An 18,606-nucleotide genomic window follows, 5' to 3' on the forward strand; every position below is an offset into this window, starting at 1 on the left:
AACCAACTCATCTGGTGCCGCTGCCCCAAGAAAACTTTGTCAGTGCTTACACATTGAAGACAGCAACTAACGATGCTGTAGCCAACTACAATGATGGTAATTCTGCACGAAAAACTGTTCTGGAGGCCCTTGGAATTGTTCCAGGTCTGTTTCGTAATATTGGCCTTGAAGGGCCGACAAAGAGCATGTTGACAGGGCAGAATTCTATGGCTCTGCCGAGAGCAAGGAAGGATGAATCATAAAAAGGAACACTAAGAAGGGTTTTGGCGACACCTGCAAGAAAGTCGGCAGTGAAATGCATTCTCCTGGGGCATTTTGAGCATCCGCAAGCAGTATTCGAACAGAAGACTTAATTTTTCTCAAATTGCATTTTTTATTATTTTTTCAAGTTCAGTGTACCTTTTCTCAGAAAGTATTCATTCCATTCCAGTGAAGCTTTGATCACACATGCACTACAACCAATCATAAATATTCTGAACTAAAGAAATCTCTGATAATATTGTTACATAGGAAGACGCAGACGAAAAGCTATGCACAAGTATATTTACAAGAAAATACGCTGCACTTGGCCAAGAGGCAACAGCCCGCGCTAGCTTCTAAATCGTTGTCGTCGTCTTCACACTGCTCGCCTCTTCGTGATCGCACATATTGTTTCGTAGCACTACCCCCGGCTGCAAAAGCGCCGTCCCGGAGCGACTAAAGACCGGACTCGGAAGCAGTGTAGTAGACCTTGAGCCTACTGACATGCATGACATCACTTGATGCCAGAGGAGAGGACGAGGTTGAACCCACAAGAGCAATTTCGTAAGTCACAGGCGTCACCTGGCGCAGCACGCGGTAGGGCCCTGTGTATCGCGAAAGGAGCTTTTCTGAAAGTTGTGGGGATGCGTGACTCTCACGCATCCCCTGATATGCTGTTTTTCCGCAGGGCTCGCGTGGCCTGGCGCCCCCGGTGGTCGGAGTGGTACAAGCGCGGTGCGAGAGATGGCGCGAGTGTCGCGCCGCTGCGACGTTACTTGGGTGCGGGAGCGGAAGGCGCGCTTCCTCTGGGATTTAGGACAGCAAGCGGTATGGACGTGCCGTGCCGCGCATGCGCCGACCCACGCTTCTGCGAGACCGTCTCGCGTGGCCGCCTTCGAACGCACCACCGTTGGCGTGACCGAACACGCGAACGACCAGGCGTTGGGATCCAGCATGGGGCGAACATATTCGCTCGCTTCCGGTCGCGGTGAGTCGGACTTCTAGATTTGTCGCGCGCCCATCGGCATGTTTTGTGGATAGCAACTCGGCTAGCAGGCATTGATCTATGAAAGGTGCAATAAATGCCCTTGTGATTGTTTGCACTACTGTGTTGTCGTTCCTTTGTCCCAAGAGTACGGAGGAGAACCCCACAAAGTCCGACGTGACGGGAGGGTGATCACAGGAGCACGAGCGCACCAGGCGAAAACTGTACGTCACGATGGCGGGCATTGTAATGACACTGCTGAGTGGCTTGTGAGGTCGTCAGTCGAGCACCTCCACCAGATATGTTAGGTAGGAAGACGCAGACGAAAAGCTATGTACAAGTATATTTACAAGAAAATACGCTGCGCTTGGCCAAGAGGCAACAGCCCGCGCTAGCTTCTAAACCGTCGTCGTCGTCTTCACACTGCTCGCCTCTTCGTGATCGCACATATAGTTCCGTAGAAATATGAATGACAACACTGGAAAAATTCGCACTGCAAGAAACCCCCCTTCTGGCTTTGCGCAAGCAGAGGTATTTTTTTTTTTGGGTGCGAAGTTCAAAGTGGATATGATATCTCTTTAGTTCAGATATAACCTATTGGTATTTAGAAAAGCACTGTAACATTATCACATTCCTCTGCGTTCTTGCAGAGAAAAAGTACATCAAATAATTAGGTAAACACACCTGAAATTTTGGGAGTGGGCCACAGGAAAGTCAAAATGTCTAGACTCGAACAAAGTATCTCAATTTGTGCCCAAGCGCAACCTTTGTAAGCACGCGAAATTTTATGCCGATATCTGCAGGCGCTTCTAAAATGCGTTAACACTAAAATGCACCATTTACCCTACCATACCTCTTTAAGAGCTTTTTCCGACGTGCCTGTGGCAATTTCAGCCCTTAACGGCAGTTAAAGACATGCATTCATTTTTTTTTCGGACTGGCAGATTTTTCGGATGTTCTTGAAGTCCGAAAAATCGGACGTTGACTGTACAACTGACCAAGAGGATGCTTCAAATGATCCATGGGGTGAAAGCATGGCAGAAGGAGGATGAGAACAGAAAGGACCGACGCACTAAGGAATTAACGGGAAAGGAAGCGTGCCGCCACTGCTTTGAAGGAGCTTGAGCTCAAAAAACAGTTTTGGCTGAGGCCGAGATGCAGGTGTCCCTCATCCAAACCAAAATAAACTGAAAGTTAAACCCAACACTGAGATGTTGTGTACGGGCTGAAAGTACGTCAGGACAGTTGAGGTTGACTTCCCAGCTGCTGAGAGAGAATCTTAGTTGTGACAAAGTTCAGGTCTCATACCGGTGAGCTTGCTATCAGTTGATAGAAATAGCTCATATTCTAAAATATTTACTTATGTATGGATCTCCTTTTCATTCGTATTTGAAAATGTTCGTCTTAATTTGGAATGGGTCTGACCATATTTTTTTCGCTGTGCATTTTACTAACACCTTCCTTCTGTTTTCTTTTTAAATAAAATAGATATTACTCCTTACTATTCCAATTGGATTAAGTGATTTTCTTTTTGTTTCGACATGCTTACTAGAGAGTGACAGCATAGGGCAACATGGTGTCAGCCTGTCTTGACATAAAACAAAATTCTGGCTCATTTTTAGGGAATTTTGCAAAGGTGCTCCAGGAAAACCTGGAAAAATCAGGGAATTTGGAAATGTCAGCTACTCCAGCACGACCTTCAATCATTTGCTTTTTAAAGCGAAAGCTTTACTGGCTGCGAACTTGCGATTTTGCCGTGGCAGTGCTCCGGGGAGGCACATGACGTCACAACGCGCGCCTTGCCGCTGATATTTCTCTCTCTCTCTCTCGCTCCCTAGTCACTACTGCGCATGCGTTGCTAGTAGGCAGCACCGAGCCACAGGTGTTTCGCCTGTGTGCAGCGCCGCGCCATTCCGCCTCCGCTGTTTGGTTTGACGTCATACGGTGTTTCTTGTCGTTGCGCTCGCCTCCGCTCACTTTGCCAGCTGCTTTGCATGCCTGATAACATACCGGCGGATTGAAAAGGAGAGCTCGCATGTGCCGTAACCACAGTTGAGGCAGCACTGTGGACAGTGATAATTATGATAAGCAGGTAAGCAGGGGGAGGCCTGGAATAAACATTGGAACGAGATGAAGCGGAAACGAATAGCCAAGGAAACAGACAAACAGCGTGCCGAACAACTGGCTAAACGCCGCAACATAGCTAGACAACCGCACTAACCTGGACTTGCAATCAAGATTACCCAAGGCTAACCATGCTATGCCTTAGCTTTCGCTACGTATATCCTGGCATAGCTGAGCTAAGCCACTGCCAATTTATTTGTGTGCTTGTTTCTGTACAGGGGAGACAGCTGAAGCAGCAAATTTGAAGATGTAGAAATGCGCTTTCCAACGAGACCAAGATGGTGGCTCTCGATTGCGCCGTTCCAGAGATGTTGTGGCTTGAAAAACGCTGTGCTTTCATGATTTCCACTAAATTTCTTGCCACCTTGGCTGGTAAAACACATTTTTTAGAGCACTTCTACCTGGTTTATAGGGATGGTATTTTGGAATCAGACAGATAGACAGTTATAGAAACTGAAAATGTGATTTTCAGAAAATATATTTTTTGGCTATTTTTCGTGATGCGAAACCTGTGTCCCCACCTTAAAGAATCCCAGCTGGTCAGAATTAATCCGTGATCCCTCACTGCGGTATGCCTCATAACCATATTGGTTTTGGCCCATAATACCGCAGGATTATGCTGCAGCGGTGGCGTAGAGGCAGAGCATCCACCTCGCATGCAAGAGGGCCGCGGTACGAATTCCGCTGCCGTGCAATTTTCCACTGGACTTAAAAAAAAAATCAATAAAAAATTCGCATGCTGATAAAATTGAATAAACAAGCCTGGAATGTGGCCTCGTCCCAGTGACCAGAACCAGTAATGCGCTCCCTCACCAGAGCAGGATTGGCCACCCTGGTGCAGTACTTGGCTACATCCTCATATGTGAATACAACAATCAAACCCCGGCCCTCAGTCTCCGGCAGCTGCGAAGCATTTGACCACAATGGTGATCAGACCTGTGACGCAGCAGAGGCTGTTAAGAATCGCTGGATCCGGACAGGCCGCCATTGGAATCTGAACCTGGCAACGCTTTACGCTAGAACGTTATCTAGTGCGGCGAGTCTAGCAGTGCTATTGGAGGAATTAGAGGGCAGTAACTGGGATATAATAGGGCTCAGTGAAGTTAGGAGGACAAATGAAGCATATACAGTGCTAAAAAGCCGGCACGTTGTGTGTTACCGGTGCTTAGCAGAGAGACTAGAACTAGGAGTCGGATTCCTGATTAATAAGAATATAGCTGGTAACATACAGGAATTCTATAGCATTAACGAGAGAGTGGCAGGTCTTGTTGTGAAACTTAATAAGAGGTACAAATTGAAGGTCGTACAGGTCTACGCCCCTACATCCAGTCATGATGACCAGGAAGTTGAAAGCTTCTATGAGGACGTGGAATCGGCAATGGGTGATGTCAAAACAAAATACACTATCCTGATGGGCGACTTCAATGCCAGGGTAGGCAAAACGCAGGCTGGAGACAACTCAGTGGGGGAGTATGGCTTAGGTTATGGGAATAGCAAGGGAGAGTTGTTAGTAGAGTTTGCAGAACGGAATAATTTACGGATAATGAATACCTTCTTCCGCAAGCGGCATAGCCGAAAGTGGACGTGGAGGAGTCCAAATGGCGAGACTAGAAATGAAATAGACCTCATACTTTGCGCTAACCCTGGCATCATACAAGGTGTGGACGTGCTCGGCAAGGTGTGCTGCATTGACTATAGGATGGTATGATCTCGAATTAGCCTAGACTTGAAGTGGTAACGTTAAAAACTGATAGATAAGAAGCCGATCAGTGAGTTAGCGGTAAGAGGGAAAATAGAGGAATTCCGGATCAAGCTGGAGAACAGGTATTCGGCTTTAACTCAGGAAGAGGACCTTAGTGTTGAAGCAATGAACGACAATCTTATGGGCATCATTAAGGAATGTGGAATAGAAGTCGGTGGTAACTCCGTTAGACAGAATATCAGTAAGCTATTGCAGGAGACGAAAGAGCTGATCAAGAAACGCCAATGTATGAAAGCCTCTAACCCTACAGCTAGAATAGAACCGGCAGAACTTTCCAAGTTAATCAACAAGCGTAAGACAGCTGACATAAGGAAGTATAAGATGGATAGAATTGAACATGCTCTCAGGAATGGAGGAAGCCTAAAAGCAGTGAAGAAGAAACTAGGAATAGGCAATGATCAGATGTATGCATTAATAATATGGATAAAATAGTTCAAGTGGCTGAGGAGTTCTATAGAGATTTATACAGTAGCAGTGGCACCCACGAAGATAATGGAAAAGGAATAGTCTAGAGGAATTTGACATCGCACAAGTAACGCCGGAAGAAGTAAAGAAAGCCTTAGGAGCTATGCAAAGGGGGAAGGCAGCTGGGGAGGATCAGGTAACCGCAGATTTGTTGAAGGATGGTGGGCAGATTGTTCTAGAAACACTGGCCACCCTCTATACGCAATGCCTCATGACTTCGAGCGTACCGGAATCTTGCAAGAACACTAACATAATCCTAATCCATAAGAAAGGGGACGCCAAAGACTTGAAAAATTATACACCGATCAGCTTGCTGTCCGTTGCCTACAAAGTATTTACTAAGGTAATCGCAAATAGAATCAGGAACACCTTAGAGTTCTGTCAACCAAAGGACCAGGCAGGATTCCGTAAAGGCTAGTCAACAATAGACCATATTCACACTATCAATCAGGTGATAGAGAAATATACAGAATATAACCACCAACCCTTATATATAGCTTTCATTGATTACGAGAAAGCGTTTGATTCAGTCGAAACCTCAGCAGTCATGGAGGCATTACGGAATCAGGGTGTAGACGAGCCGTATGTAAAGGTACTGAAGGATATCTATAGCGGCTCCACAGCCACTGTAGTCCTCCATAAAGAAAGCAACAAAATCCCAATAAAGAAAGGTGTCAGGCAGAGAGATACGATCTCTCCAATGCTATTCACAGCCTGTTTACACGAGGTATTCAGAGACCTGGAGTGGGAAGAATTGAGGATAAAAGTTGATGGAGCATACCTTAGCAACTTGCGATTCGCTGATGATATATTGCCTTGCTTAGTAACTCAGGGGACCAACTGCAATGCATGCTTACTGACCTGGAGAGGCAAAGCCGAAGGGTGGGTCTAAAAATGAATCTACAGAAAACTATAGTAATGTTTAACAATCTCGGAAGAGAGCAGCAGTTTATGATAGGTAGCGAGGCACTAGAAGTGGTATGGGAATACATCTACTTAGGACAGGTAGTGACCGCGGATACGGGTTATGAGACTGAAATAATCAGAAGAATAAGAATCGGCTGGGGTGCATTTGGCAGGCATTCTCAGATCATGAACAGCAGGTTGCCATTATCCCTCGAGAGAAAAGTGTACAACAGCTGTGTCTTACCAGTATTCGCCTACGGGGCAGAAACCTGGAGGCTCACGAAAAGGATTCTACATAAATTGAAGACGACGCAACGAGCTACGGAAAAAAGAATGATGGGTGTAATGTTAAGAGGGGAAGAGAAGAGAGCAGATTGGGTGAGGGAACAAATGCGAGTTAAGGCATCATAGTTGAAATCAAGAAAAAGAATCGTGCATGGGCAGGTCATGTAATGAGGAGGGAAGATATCCGGGGGTCATTAAGGGCTACGGACTGGATTCCAAAAGAATGGAAGTGTAGTAGGGGGCGGCAGAAAGCTAGGTGGATGGATGAGATTAAGAAGTTCGCAGAGACAACATGGCCACAATTAGCACATGACCGGGGTAATGCCTTCACTTTACATACCCCCGCGTCACAGACAGTTGATACTTGAATTCGAAGCCGCAAAAACAAGTGGCGCGCACACAAGAACAATGTGTTATTGCACTTTCTGCAATCGATACAGTCATCTAGTCTCACTGTCTACTACTCTTGCACAACCCCCTGCATGCCGCCACATTCTTTAATTTCACTTGATATAAATATCTTGCTGCCAAATTATGCTGCGGTAGCTGCACCTAATTTAGTCTGCAATTTGCCACGTGGAAGGATCTGGATGCCATGAGTCACAAAATTATGGCTGCCGTCATGATTAGCCAGCAGTGAAAGAGGGTGTGCAAGGGAACCCACTCTCGCTCTGTTGTCTATGAGCTGCATGAGCTCAGCTGTAATTTAGAATCCTCCACCACAGGTTCATTCATCCTTATTCTGTTAGTATCATTCAAACTGAATACCTTGGACAGAGTGACTACTTCCTCACTTAGCTTTGCGTGGATACTGACATGTTAGCAAAAGATGTTCAATACGTCTTCGTTAATTCAAATTTCATAAGGACGCTTAACAAGTTCAAATTAAACCGAATTTGAATGAACGAAAGTCATTGAAAAAAGCCAGAATTGCTAGAAAGCCCTTGTAACTCACATTGTTTATTGACCAAAATAATCTGTGATCACTTCTTGCTTCTTTGAAAGCAATGGTCATCAGTTTGTCTTCCAAAGCATGAATGTGATGCAAAGCATCACCTTCACCCTCCTTGAATTTAAAGAATGGGTGCGCAAAACCAAGCGCCTCCATTACTTGCAAAGCAGGGGGCTGCATCGGTTCTTCGTCTTCCTTGCCATCTTCATCGATGACAGGTTCTTCACCAGTAGCCTGCGTGAGGACGTTGTCGTCCGTCAGAGCAGCGCACACCTTCACACTGGCATCCGCCTCGATGTAGTTGTCGAAGCTGATCTCTTCCAGTGCATTGCATAATCCTGCGAGGATGACCTTATGCTGACCGGGCTTGCAATCTGCTTCCGTGCCTTGGGCCTCATCTGCCACAATGAAGCCACAGGGGCGGAAACAGTTAGCAACTGTTGCTGTAATGACCTGATCCCTGCCACACACAAACATATGCAAGGCCGTGAACAGTGTCACAGTGTGCTTTCATGTCTGCGCACACAGCGAAACGCTCCAACATGTGGTGCCTTTAGAACGATTTTAAATTCTTAATGACTACCAGGGCCGTTGCTTGCAAGGCTGCCATTGTGTTTGGAGGGAGAAGCACAAGGTTAACGGCCATCAGACCGACATCGACCTTGTGTGCAGAACTGTTGTTGACAATCAAAAGCACTTTTCCATTGCTTAGTTCAAACTTACTGTCAAGCTTGATTAGCCACTGCTTGAATATTTTTTGCGTCATCAAAGCCTTGCGATTAGCTGTGTATTTCGCCAGCAGTGTGCAGATATTTTTGAAGCCGTGAGGCTTAAGAGCAGTTTCTCCGTCCCGGTCCCGTTTGCTGCAAACAAGACGGTTTTGCGCTCCTTGCTGCGCTTCCCGCCTGTACAGCTGTCTCCTTTGTATGTCATTGGCTTGCTTGGTAACAGCTTGTAGAAAAGAGCGGTTTCTTCTGCGTTCAAGATATTCTGTGGCCTTCAAGTACTCCTGCAAAGCACCATTCTACCATGTTGCGCATGTCTTCCGGCTCACATCTTTGCTTTCGCCTGATAAAGTGTGAAACACGATCTTGTGTCTGTCCTGGAAACGATATAGCCACCCATCTGAAGCGCTGAAATGCTTCATCTTAAGGCGAGGCGCGTAATCTGCTGCCTACACATTAATATCAACTACTCAGTGAAATGTCCTGACTTTTCATCTCCTTTATCCAAGTGTCTACTGTGTGCTCCGATTCCGGCTGCTTTGCAGGCCAAAGTGTCTTGTGACTGTTAACACTTTCCTGTCCGTGGGAAAATAAGCACTTTTCGGGTGGTCTAGTAAACATTTTTTTTGCTGCTACACCAATTGTTTGATATTAAAATGTTTAGTATCAATTTGTAGAAGAGGTAATGTACTTCTTAATGGTGTTGTTTGAAAGCAAACACTTATTACCAATTAATTGAAAAAAAATCACTTAATAAAAAATTTGTAACAAAAACGAGGAAACTCCGCAAAAACGTCGATGCTGCTTTGCACCAAGACAACATAAAAAAAATTCGAAATATACATTTTGAAGGGACAGGCCGTATACAACATTCCTGCAAATATAAACTTTCTATCTGCACACGTTATTTTTTTACAAAGGAAAAGGTTATCCCTAGTGGCTATCGTGCCACCGCACAAAGCAGTTGCGTGATGTGGTGAAGCACAAGTTTGCGGAGCACGTCTCGCAGAAAACGTTCGTTTTTTGTTCCACTTTCCGTTCTTGATAGCACAATTTGCAGTTCCTGTATCTTTGTAGCTTCTGGGGCTTGTGCTTTTGATCCTTAGGGGCACATGTAGCGGGAACAGCAGGAGGAGCCTTGGGTTCTGGATGTTGTTGCTCATCAAGCCCTATGAGCTGCTCTACCAGCTCTAGCCTGAACGCGAACTGATCAAAGCGCGAACCCCTTGACAATTCAGGTACTTCGGGATGTTGCCGACGGTGCTCATCAAATAGAATAAAGCTGTTGACAACAGCAATATCTATACTGTGGAAAAACAGCGTTTTCCACCAACGCACGCACTTCATCAGAACATTGTATGTCCCAATCAGCTGGTCCGATTTATCGACGCCGAGCATGCCCGCATTGTACTTGTCAATCAGCATTGGCTTTTTCACCGATACTTCTTGCCACTTATTGTCCACTTTCCTTCGGCGCTTCGCAAGTACGAATTTGTTGGCTGTGTGGGCTGTCGACATCATGTGAACAACACGCTTGTCCTTCCATTGCAAATATAGTACGTCCTGGTCCCGTAGCCAGCGAACATCTCCTCTCTTTGCTTTTTTTTCCCATTGGGTGTCCTTGAGCTCGGCTGGAAAGCCCCGACGATCCTTGCGCGTTGTGCCACAAGCAAGCGTCTTGCGCTCCAACAAGTGTATGAACAAGGATGTCGACGTGTAAAAGTTGTCTAAATAAATGATGTACCCTTGATCTAGGTAGTCCTCTGCCAGTCGCGTCACAACATCGAATGCCAGCCCACGTGCGCTAGGTGCTTCACGCTTTCCTGTGTATACACTGAACTGAACAGTGTAACCAGATTTGGAGTCCGCCAAAACCCACAATTTATACCCCCATTTAATAACTTTGTCCCGCATGTACTGTCTAATTCCGGATCTGCCTTTGGATTTTACCATCCTCTCGTCAACGGAGAGGCTCCGATCAGGCTGGAAAAATTGGGCGGATGAGGCGTTGATGTGCTTCAGCAGCGAAGCTACGCGATGCAGCTTGCCATGAGATGCGGCAGTTGTCTTCTCAGGGTCGGACACACTCAGGAATGCAAGCAACGCTTTGAATCTATTTCTTGGCATTACCGAAGGCGGAAGAAGACCAGAAAATAATTTCCGCGTGCTCCAGTAGCAGTGCAAGCGCGGTACTTGTACAATACCCATGTAAATGAGAAGTCCGATAAACTTCTTCATCTCATCGGGAGTCACTTCCTTCCAAGATCCATCTCTCTCACTGTACGATTGTTTCTCCAAAATGTGCATCCACGCATATTTATTTGTCATCGTGCATATCTCGGTGATTATTTCCGCCGTGAAGAACAGCGCGAAGAAGTCGACGGCTCTTGCGAAGCGCCGCGCGGCACTACGGAGCGCAGTGCCGAGGTCGACTCCTGGCCGTCTTCTCGCGCAAAACTCCACTCTTTGTGCCGCCGCCGACAAGTGGTCCTGTCCAAACGACGTTGACACCCTGCAGAAAAGAGCCGTAGCCTTTAGAACACGCCGCATGTCTTTAGATCTGATCGCGGCCGCGATAAAATGGCTCGGAGTGGAAAACGGAACTTACCGGCGGATACCTGTCGACGTTCCGGGGCTACTTGACGCACTTTCACCGTCCGTGCTGAAGTCAGATGAGTCAAAATCATCTCCCGAGTCTCCGCTGCTACCACCATCACAAAATTCTGATGCAGACTCATCGGAATCCGTCGAAACTCGCCGTTTCCGAGGAGCAGCTGCGCGCGACGTCGACGCCATATCCGAAACTAAACGCGCTCGTCAAGCGCGATTAAAAGGCGTTTTAAAAATCCCTCCCGCGGCCAAAAAAGGAAACACAAAACCGAAACTTGAAAAATAGTTGTCCTTTTATGCGCTGGATGGCGCTAGCTGTCCGTAAGCACTCTGAACGGGAGAAAATCGACGTTGAAACCATCGATAACATACTGTCGACGGGCATAGGCGCGGACAGGAAAGTGTTAATGAAGGCTTCAGCTTCATAAGCCTCCTCAATCGCCTACTTATTTTGTATATAAGGTAAGAGCATGCTCTTCGGAATGCAATGCTTCTTTGCAATGTCCAGTTTGCTATTCTTGCTGGCGTACACTTCCAAGAAGGATCTCCACCTTCTCCTTGAGCGTTTTGGCACTGTAGCCTATGCCACGAGGAGACATTGTGTGGTAGGCCTAATGACCAAGCCTGTCGGCACAACACAAGAGCAGCAAAGTAGCGTACATGGTGAAATACACAAGATGTGAGAGAACCGCTGATATTGCTCCCGGCGACACCACTGGCAACACTGCATGATCGTGCCACGCATCTGGGCAATGCACTGCTCTTGGAGCATTTGCTCCACCTATCGTTATGCCAAGAAACCTTTTGCAGCTTCAGTATGAAATACCTTGAGATAACAAAGTAAGTAAAATCGGCAATTAGCTTTGTTCTGTTGAAATTTCGTAGTATTGAAATTCAACCTTTTATGTAAATAAGTACAGTTGTCGATTGATTTTTCTTGCGCGGAAAGGGACTGCAGAATTTTCCTAATTATGGGGCAATCGAAAAAAGTAAATTTGAATTTGAAAACAATTCATTTTGACAAATTTGGGAGTTGGTGACGAATGTACGGTTTCATGCCACGTCGACAATATCTTCACATCCGCAGTGCAAATCAAGCGAAGTCCCCACGGCTGATAGTGTGGCCCGCCCTGGGACGACGCTATCATTAAAAGTGCCAGCGGTGGGGAGCAAATGGGTCATCTGCCTTTCGCTCCATTGAGTCACCGAAACTTGAGATTATGCAACCTCTAATCATAAATGCACGGGAACACAACTTACATAACATTACGGCGTCTTTGCACGTGCGGCAGATTACTTGTAAAGCAGGGTACGCGGCTGCGTATGCACTCAGCCACACTTACCCCCCCTCCCCCTCCCCTCTCACGTCCGTTTGATCGCGTTGCCGCAAGCTCACTCCCCTCCCCCTTTTCCCTTTGCTTGCATGGGAAGGCAGCACTCATGATGCCACCATCTCTCTTGTCTCACCCTCGAACACTTTCTCTTGCACCTAAAGGAGAAAGCCCACAGGGTGCGATAGGATCTTATCGTATTTCGACTTTATACAGAGCATGATGTGGCTCCACTTCAGCGGTCGCTTTTGTTGCACCAAGTGCAATTCGAGAGGTGCCTTTGCAAGCAGCCGCTTGTACACTTGTAACAATACCAGTTTTAACAATATATCGTTTGTAACAATTAGAAGCTGCTGCACTGTCAACTTTTGTATGTTTTGCATGGTAAAATAACCTGCTTACTACAATGCCCCGATGCCGCATTATCGGTTATAACAATGAAGTTTGGCTGCTTGGCGTCCGAGCCGAAAGCTAGTGAAATGTGAAATCCTGAGAAGAAAAAAGAAGACAAGAAATTCGTGCCGTTGCACGATGGCCTACTGCTCGAACGGCCACTGTGGGCTCATTTCCCAGCCTTCTCTAAGCGCCTCTCTCCTGTCACCCTTCCAACCCTTTCAACATGAATGGCCTGCGCTGTGACGCGCAAGACCCGCGACAAGCGAGCCCAAGACCCGCGACAAGGAGCCACGGTTCTCGGAGGCCAGGCGCGGGATTGACAGTAGTTGACTGAGCGACGAACAGGTGGCGTGAGTGCGGAGAGGACAGCGGCGCGAGCATGCGAGCGTGCGGGGAGAGAGTGGCAAAAGGGAGAACTCGGAGTGTGGTTGTGGGGTGCGGAAGGTTGGCGTTCGGGAAATAAAGCGGTAGTTCGGGACCACGTGTGGCGTCTCGTCGATCGTGACAAGTGGGGGCTCGTCCGGGATCTACGTGGACATGGAGACAGTGGACGTTCCCGAACAATTGGTACAGCATCTGCTGGGGCAGACAAGCGGATCTACCATGGAATGCGAGCAAATCGCGGCAGCTGTCAGACAAAGACTGATGGCGGCCGAGGCAGTGCCTATGGGTTCTACGACAACGGCGGCGGCGGTTCAACCGGTGAGCGACTGCGCTCCGCGCTCCACAGGAGGTCAGCCAGGTCAGCCTCCAAGGTTTAAGGGGTTCAACGACCATCAGTCCCCCGAGGAATTTTTGGACCGGCTTGAAACGTTTTGTTTGGTCAGCGGTGTCGCAGCTGACAAGAGGCTTACGCACATTGTGCCTGCTGCGCTGGAAGGTAGCGCGAAGTTGTGGTGGCGATTCGTGAACTCGTTTGCGTCGTGGGAGGAGTTCACTGCGGCGTTTATTGCGGAATTCTCCTCCATTGACGTGAAGCGCCGCTTGAAACAATAGCTGGAGCACCGGACGCAACATCCCCAAGAAAATTTAAAGGAATTTATATATACCATCGCGGCCTACTACGACCGGATTGGCGGCGAAGTGCCGGAGTCGGAAAAGGTTGACCGCGTGCTGCGGCAGATGCACCCGCAACTCCAGGATTTGGTGGAGGGAAGACAGTTCAGCAGTCTCGCGGAGTTGGCGAAGGCCGCTGACGGTCTCATGGAGCGTTTCTGGAGGCGCATGCAGTACAAGCCACCACCACCCCCGACTGACCAAGTCGCGAGAGACTTGGCCTTCCAATCGACTATAAACGTGGCCGGCGTGCCGAGAACACAACCCGGAGGGTTGATCACAGCGGCTGCCGCGTCGTTCCAGTATCCGCCGGCGGCATCCCCCTGGCCGTTGCACCCCGCGGCGATACAGCCCTCCTACCACCGAGACCAATTGCACGGATTGGCCGCATTCGCCACAAGGACGCCACATCTCTCAACGCCGTCACAGCAGCAAAGGTACCAGCCACGTGAGCACAGAGAATTCAACTGCCATCGCTGCGGAGGCGTCGGTCACATGGCCCGCGAGTGCCCTACAGGTCGGCGTGGCGGCCCACCCCGCTGCTACCAATGCAACGGGATCGGACATATCCGCTCTCAGTGTACGGGAAACGGGGGACGGTAGGTGCTACACCGGCAAGCACCTACGAGACTGCGCTGCAAGTAGCGGCCTTGGCCGGCAACAAGGAGCCTTTCCTGGAAGTGCAGATCGGGAGGACGACGTTCCAGGCCCTACTGGACACAGGCTCGAGTGTGAGCTTGCTTGGATTGCCGGCGGCAAGGGTAGCGGTCGAGGCGGGCGCCAAACCCAAGACACAGGAACAAGCACTCCGCCTGGCAACAGGTTGGTCTCAGTCGACGACTTCCCTCAAGTGCAAAATAAAGTGGGCCACAAGCAGCCGCAATCAACGCTTCCTGTGTGTGCCAGACTTGTGTCGGGACATTGTGCTGGGCAGAGATTTTTTAACAGCAACAGGCATCTCTTTACATGTATCGCTGGGTGGCTGGACGATTGGAACCGATCCACAGTGCATGGTGCCATTTGCTAAGCGTGAAAAGGACCCAGCGACAGCACTTGCAATAGAAGATGGAGAGTCGTACCACTTGCACAGCCTCTTTGAAGAAGTGCTTGTAGTTCCAGGCATAGAGAACATGCATCAGGCTGGCACCCCGGAACTACACCCAAGCATGAGTAAAGTTCTCGATGACTTTAGCCATCTGTTTACTACAGTTGCGGGATGTACCACCCTGGCTCAGCGCCTCATTGACACGGGGGACAGTGCGCCCGTGAGATGCAAGCTACGTCCAGTGAATGCGAAGAAGCAGAAGATCATTGAGGGCTGTGTGGATGACCTCCTACAACATGGCCTTATAAGACGAAGCACCAGCCCGTGGAATAGCGCCCCAGTGCTCGTTGCAAAGAAGTCTGGAGGCTACCGGCTCGCTGTGGACTACTGTCCGTTAAATGCACACACCCGAGTACCTGCCTACCCAATGCCTCGAACAGACTGGCTGCTAGCGCAGTTGGACCGAGCAATGTGGTTTTCCAGCTTTGATCTCTCCCAAGGGTTTTTCCAAATTCCTGTTTGCAAGGCTGACATAGCTAAAACGGCCTTCATTTGCCATCAAGGTACATTTGAATTTACGAGGATGCCCTTCGGGGTGGCAGGTGGTCCAGCAACTTTTCAAACCCTAATGGACCGGGTGCTGCAGGGAATCAATCGCCACTTTGCTATGGCATTTTTAGATGATGTCCTTGTATACTCAGAGACACTGGAGAAACATGTTGAACATGTAAGGGAAGTGCTACAACGTATTGAGGGTGCTGGCCTTACGATTAATCCAGATAAAGTACAGGTCTGCCGTCAGTCCCTCAAGTTTTCAGGTCACATCATCTCCCCTGGGCAGTGCAGACCAGATGAGGACAAGGTGCATGCAGTGCTGGATTACCCAAGACCCAGTACAGTTAAGCAGCTGCAAGCCTTCCTGGCACTTGCCGGCTACTATAGAAGCTTCATCCCTCACTTTTCACTGACGGCACATTCACTGACCAACCTTTTGAAGAACGAGCCATGGCAGTGGGAGGAGCGCCAAGAACAAGCTTTCACTGCACTCAAGCAGGCCTTAGCTCAGGATGCTGTTATAAGCCTCCCAGATCTAAATCGACCCTTTGTGGTGGAGACAGATGCAAGTGGCATTGGCATTGCAGCTGTGCTACTGCAGGCTGGCCCTGATGGTCTGCAGCCTGTTTCCTTCATTAGCAGAGTCCTTACAGCAGCCGAGAGCCATTATACTGTCCAGGAGTGGGAATGCCTGGCAGTAGTCTGGGCAGTGGACAAGTTCAGGGCATATCTTGAATTTACGGAGTTCGAAATACACTGTGACCACTCCTCCCTGGCATGGATGTTTAATACCGACCAAGCTTCACCCAGGGTCAAGCGTTGGGTTCTTCGGCTGCAGGGCTTCAACTGCCGAATCAAGCACAGACGAGGGCTGGCAAACATACCCGCTGATGCCTTGAGTAGAGCCCCTCTCCAGTGTGAAGACAACCCAAGTGACAACCTACATGAGACGCTGTTCCCCATTGCTGCTCCAGAACCGGAAGGCAAAATTACATTTGATGAGGTAGCTGTGGCCTCGGAGGTTGACTCTTCGCTGCTGAGTGACACAACACAGCTGGTACAAGAACAGGCTCGTGATGATCGCCTCTTAAAGCTGAAGGCAGTGGTCCAAGGGACTCAGCTCCCAAGTTCGAACCCTGATCATCGCTTCTTTCGTGATCTGGCCGAAACAACGGAACTGCAGCCAAGCGCATTGCTGGTTCAGCAAAGAGGCAACCAGAAGGTAGCGTGGTTACCTAATCACTTGCGGCAGCTGGCACTGAAGGTGGCCCACGACCATCCCACTGCAGGCCATGCTGGATTTTTCAAAACTCTAAGGCGTGTTGCTGCACGATTCGTCTGGCTGGGCATGCGAGCAGACATATCAAAGTATGTGCAGTGCTGTACTGTCTGTCAGCGCACGAAAGCTCAGCGCAAGAAACCAGAGGGCCTCATGAGCAGTCAGTGGGCAACATCACCCATGGAAGAGCTCAGTGTTGACATTATCGGGCCCTTGCCATCTACACCCCGGGGCCACAAATACTTGCTGGTAGTTATTGACAAGTTTACGAAGTTCCCAGAGCTTTTCCCTCTACGAGCAGCAACAAGTGCGAAAATACTGGAGTGCATGGCGCAAGTCTTCTGCCGCCATGGCACACCTGTGGCCATCACCAGTGACAATGGCAAGCCCTTTGTTAGCACACTATGGCGCAACCTCTTGAAACACTGGGGCATCAAAGATCGTCACACAGTGCCTTACCGGCCGGCTGGCCAAATGGTGGAGCGTCACAATGGCACAATTAAGCAGTGTCTACGGGCATACTGCTCCAACCACAAAGACTGCGACCGGCACATACCTGAGATCGCCCTTGCCATGCGTACTGCCGAGAGTGTTGTCACCGGATATACTCCAGCATTGTTGTGTTACGGCCGCGAGTTGCGCACCCCATGGGAACCTACAAGCGACAAGGAGGACACAGAGCCTCCAAAAGCAGCACACCATGCACTTGCTGCAGAACTCCAGCAGTGCCTTGGAGAGGCCCTCCAGTATGCTCGGTCACATCAGGCAGCTGCTTGGAAGGTGCAGAAATCCTGTTACGACCGTCATCGTCAGCCAACAACCATCAAAGAGGGTGACCTTGTGCTCCTGGATTCCCATACCTTGAGTGATGCGGCCAAGGGCGTTTCGGCGAAATTGGCACCGCGGCGAAGTGGACCTTATTGTGTAATCAAACGATTAGGTGACAATAACTTTGTTTTGAGCGATCCTGCTACAGGACGTCATCGAACTACTGCCCATGCTGATCAGTTGATGCTCTACCATGAGCCATGGCCCCTCCCTACCAGCACAGCTTCACGATTCGAGGGGGGGGAGAGTTGTGACGCGCAAGACCCGCGACGAGGAGCCACGGTTCTCGGAGGCCAGGCGCGGGATTGACAGTAGTTGACTGAGCGACGAACAGGTGGCGTGAGTGCGGAGAGGACAGTGGCGCGAGCATGCGAGCGTGCGGGGAGAGAGTGGCAAAAGGGAGAACTCGGAGTGTGGTTGTGGGGTGCGGAAGGTTGGCGTTCGGGAAATAAAGCGGTAGTTCGGGACCACGTGTGGCGTGTCGTCGATCGTGACAGCGCCTATATCTCTACGCCACACCACCTTCCAAAACACAAATGGACCGTGCCAACTGCACTGCTTGTACCTTGTTCGCCGGCTCCTCATTCAGCGCAGTTCAGTCGGTTCAGAGTTCAGGTCGGCTCTGCAGTTCAGAGCAGTACAGTTGAACCAACTGTACTTTCTCCCTGTCTGTGGTGACACAATTATTTTTCTTGCACTTCGAGCGCGTTTTCAGCTGAACCATTTTGATCCAGTGCACATTAGGCATTGCAGATTCCGAAATGAGTAATTTCCCAAATTGTGTTTTTTTTTTTCAGCGATTTTTGCAATTTGATCGCCTACACTCCCCTTAAGTGGCATAGAGTATAGCAATACATAACATTGATTTTTACACTATCTTATGGAAACATTGGACAGCTGCCATCTGGGGCTTTAACTTACAGTTATTTTTTATCACACTTGAGTGCACAGCACTACAGTGAATTCATATGCTTGAAAATTTTTCTACAAATGTGTTCACTGCTTCACGGCCATGTTAAATTTGATGTGTTGTAGGAATGCATGTGCTGCTTCATGACCACG

General features: G+C 48.8%; 2 protein-coding genes across 2 annotated transcripts in view; one reads left to right on the plus strand and one right to left on the minus strand.

Annotated features, from left to right (window-relative positions):
- Polr1A (RNA polymerase I subunit RpI1) overlaps nt 1-18,606 on the plus strand; it is a 304,676-nt gene that overhangs the window by 197,342 nt on the left and 88,728 nt on the right. The gene's annotated exons all lie outside the window — the stretch shown is intronic.
- Nucleotides 9,378-10,751, minus strand: LOC139049797 (piggyBac transposable element-derived protein 4-like). Its single transcript, XM_070525597.1, has one exon. The coding sequence runs from the start codon at nt 10,749-10,751 to the stop codon at nt 9,378-9,380; it is 1,374 nt and encodes a 457-aa protein (XP_070381698.1).

The sequence above is a fragment of the Dermacentor albipictus genome, chromosome 9 (assembly GCF_038994185.2).
Source record: "Dermacentor albipictus isolate Rhodes 1998 colony chromosome 9, USDA_Dalb.pri_finalv2, whole genome shotgun sequence".
In the NCBI taxonomy this organism is placed as follows: Eukaryota; Metazoa; Arthropoda; class Arachnida; order Ixodida; family Ixodidae; genus Dermacentor; species Dermacentor albipictus.

Bases quoted from the DNA above. Each gene is read 5' to 3' on its own strand.
- LOC139049797 (XM_070525597.1), bottom strand. From the start codon at position 10,751: ATGCACATTTTGGAGAAACAATCGTACAGTGAGAGAGATGGATCTTGG.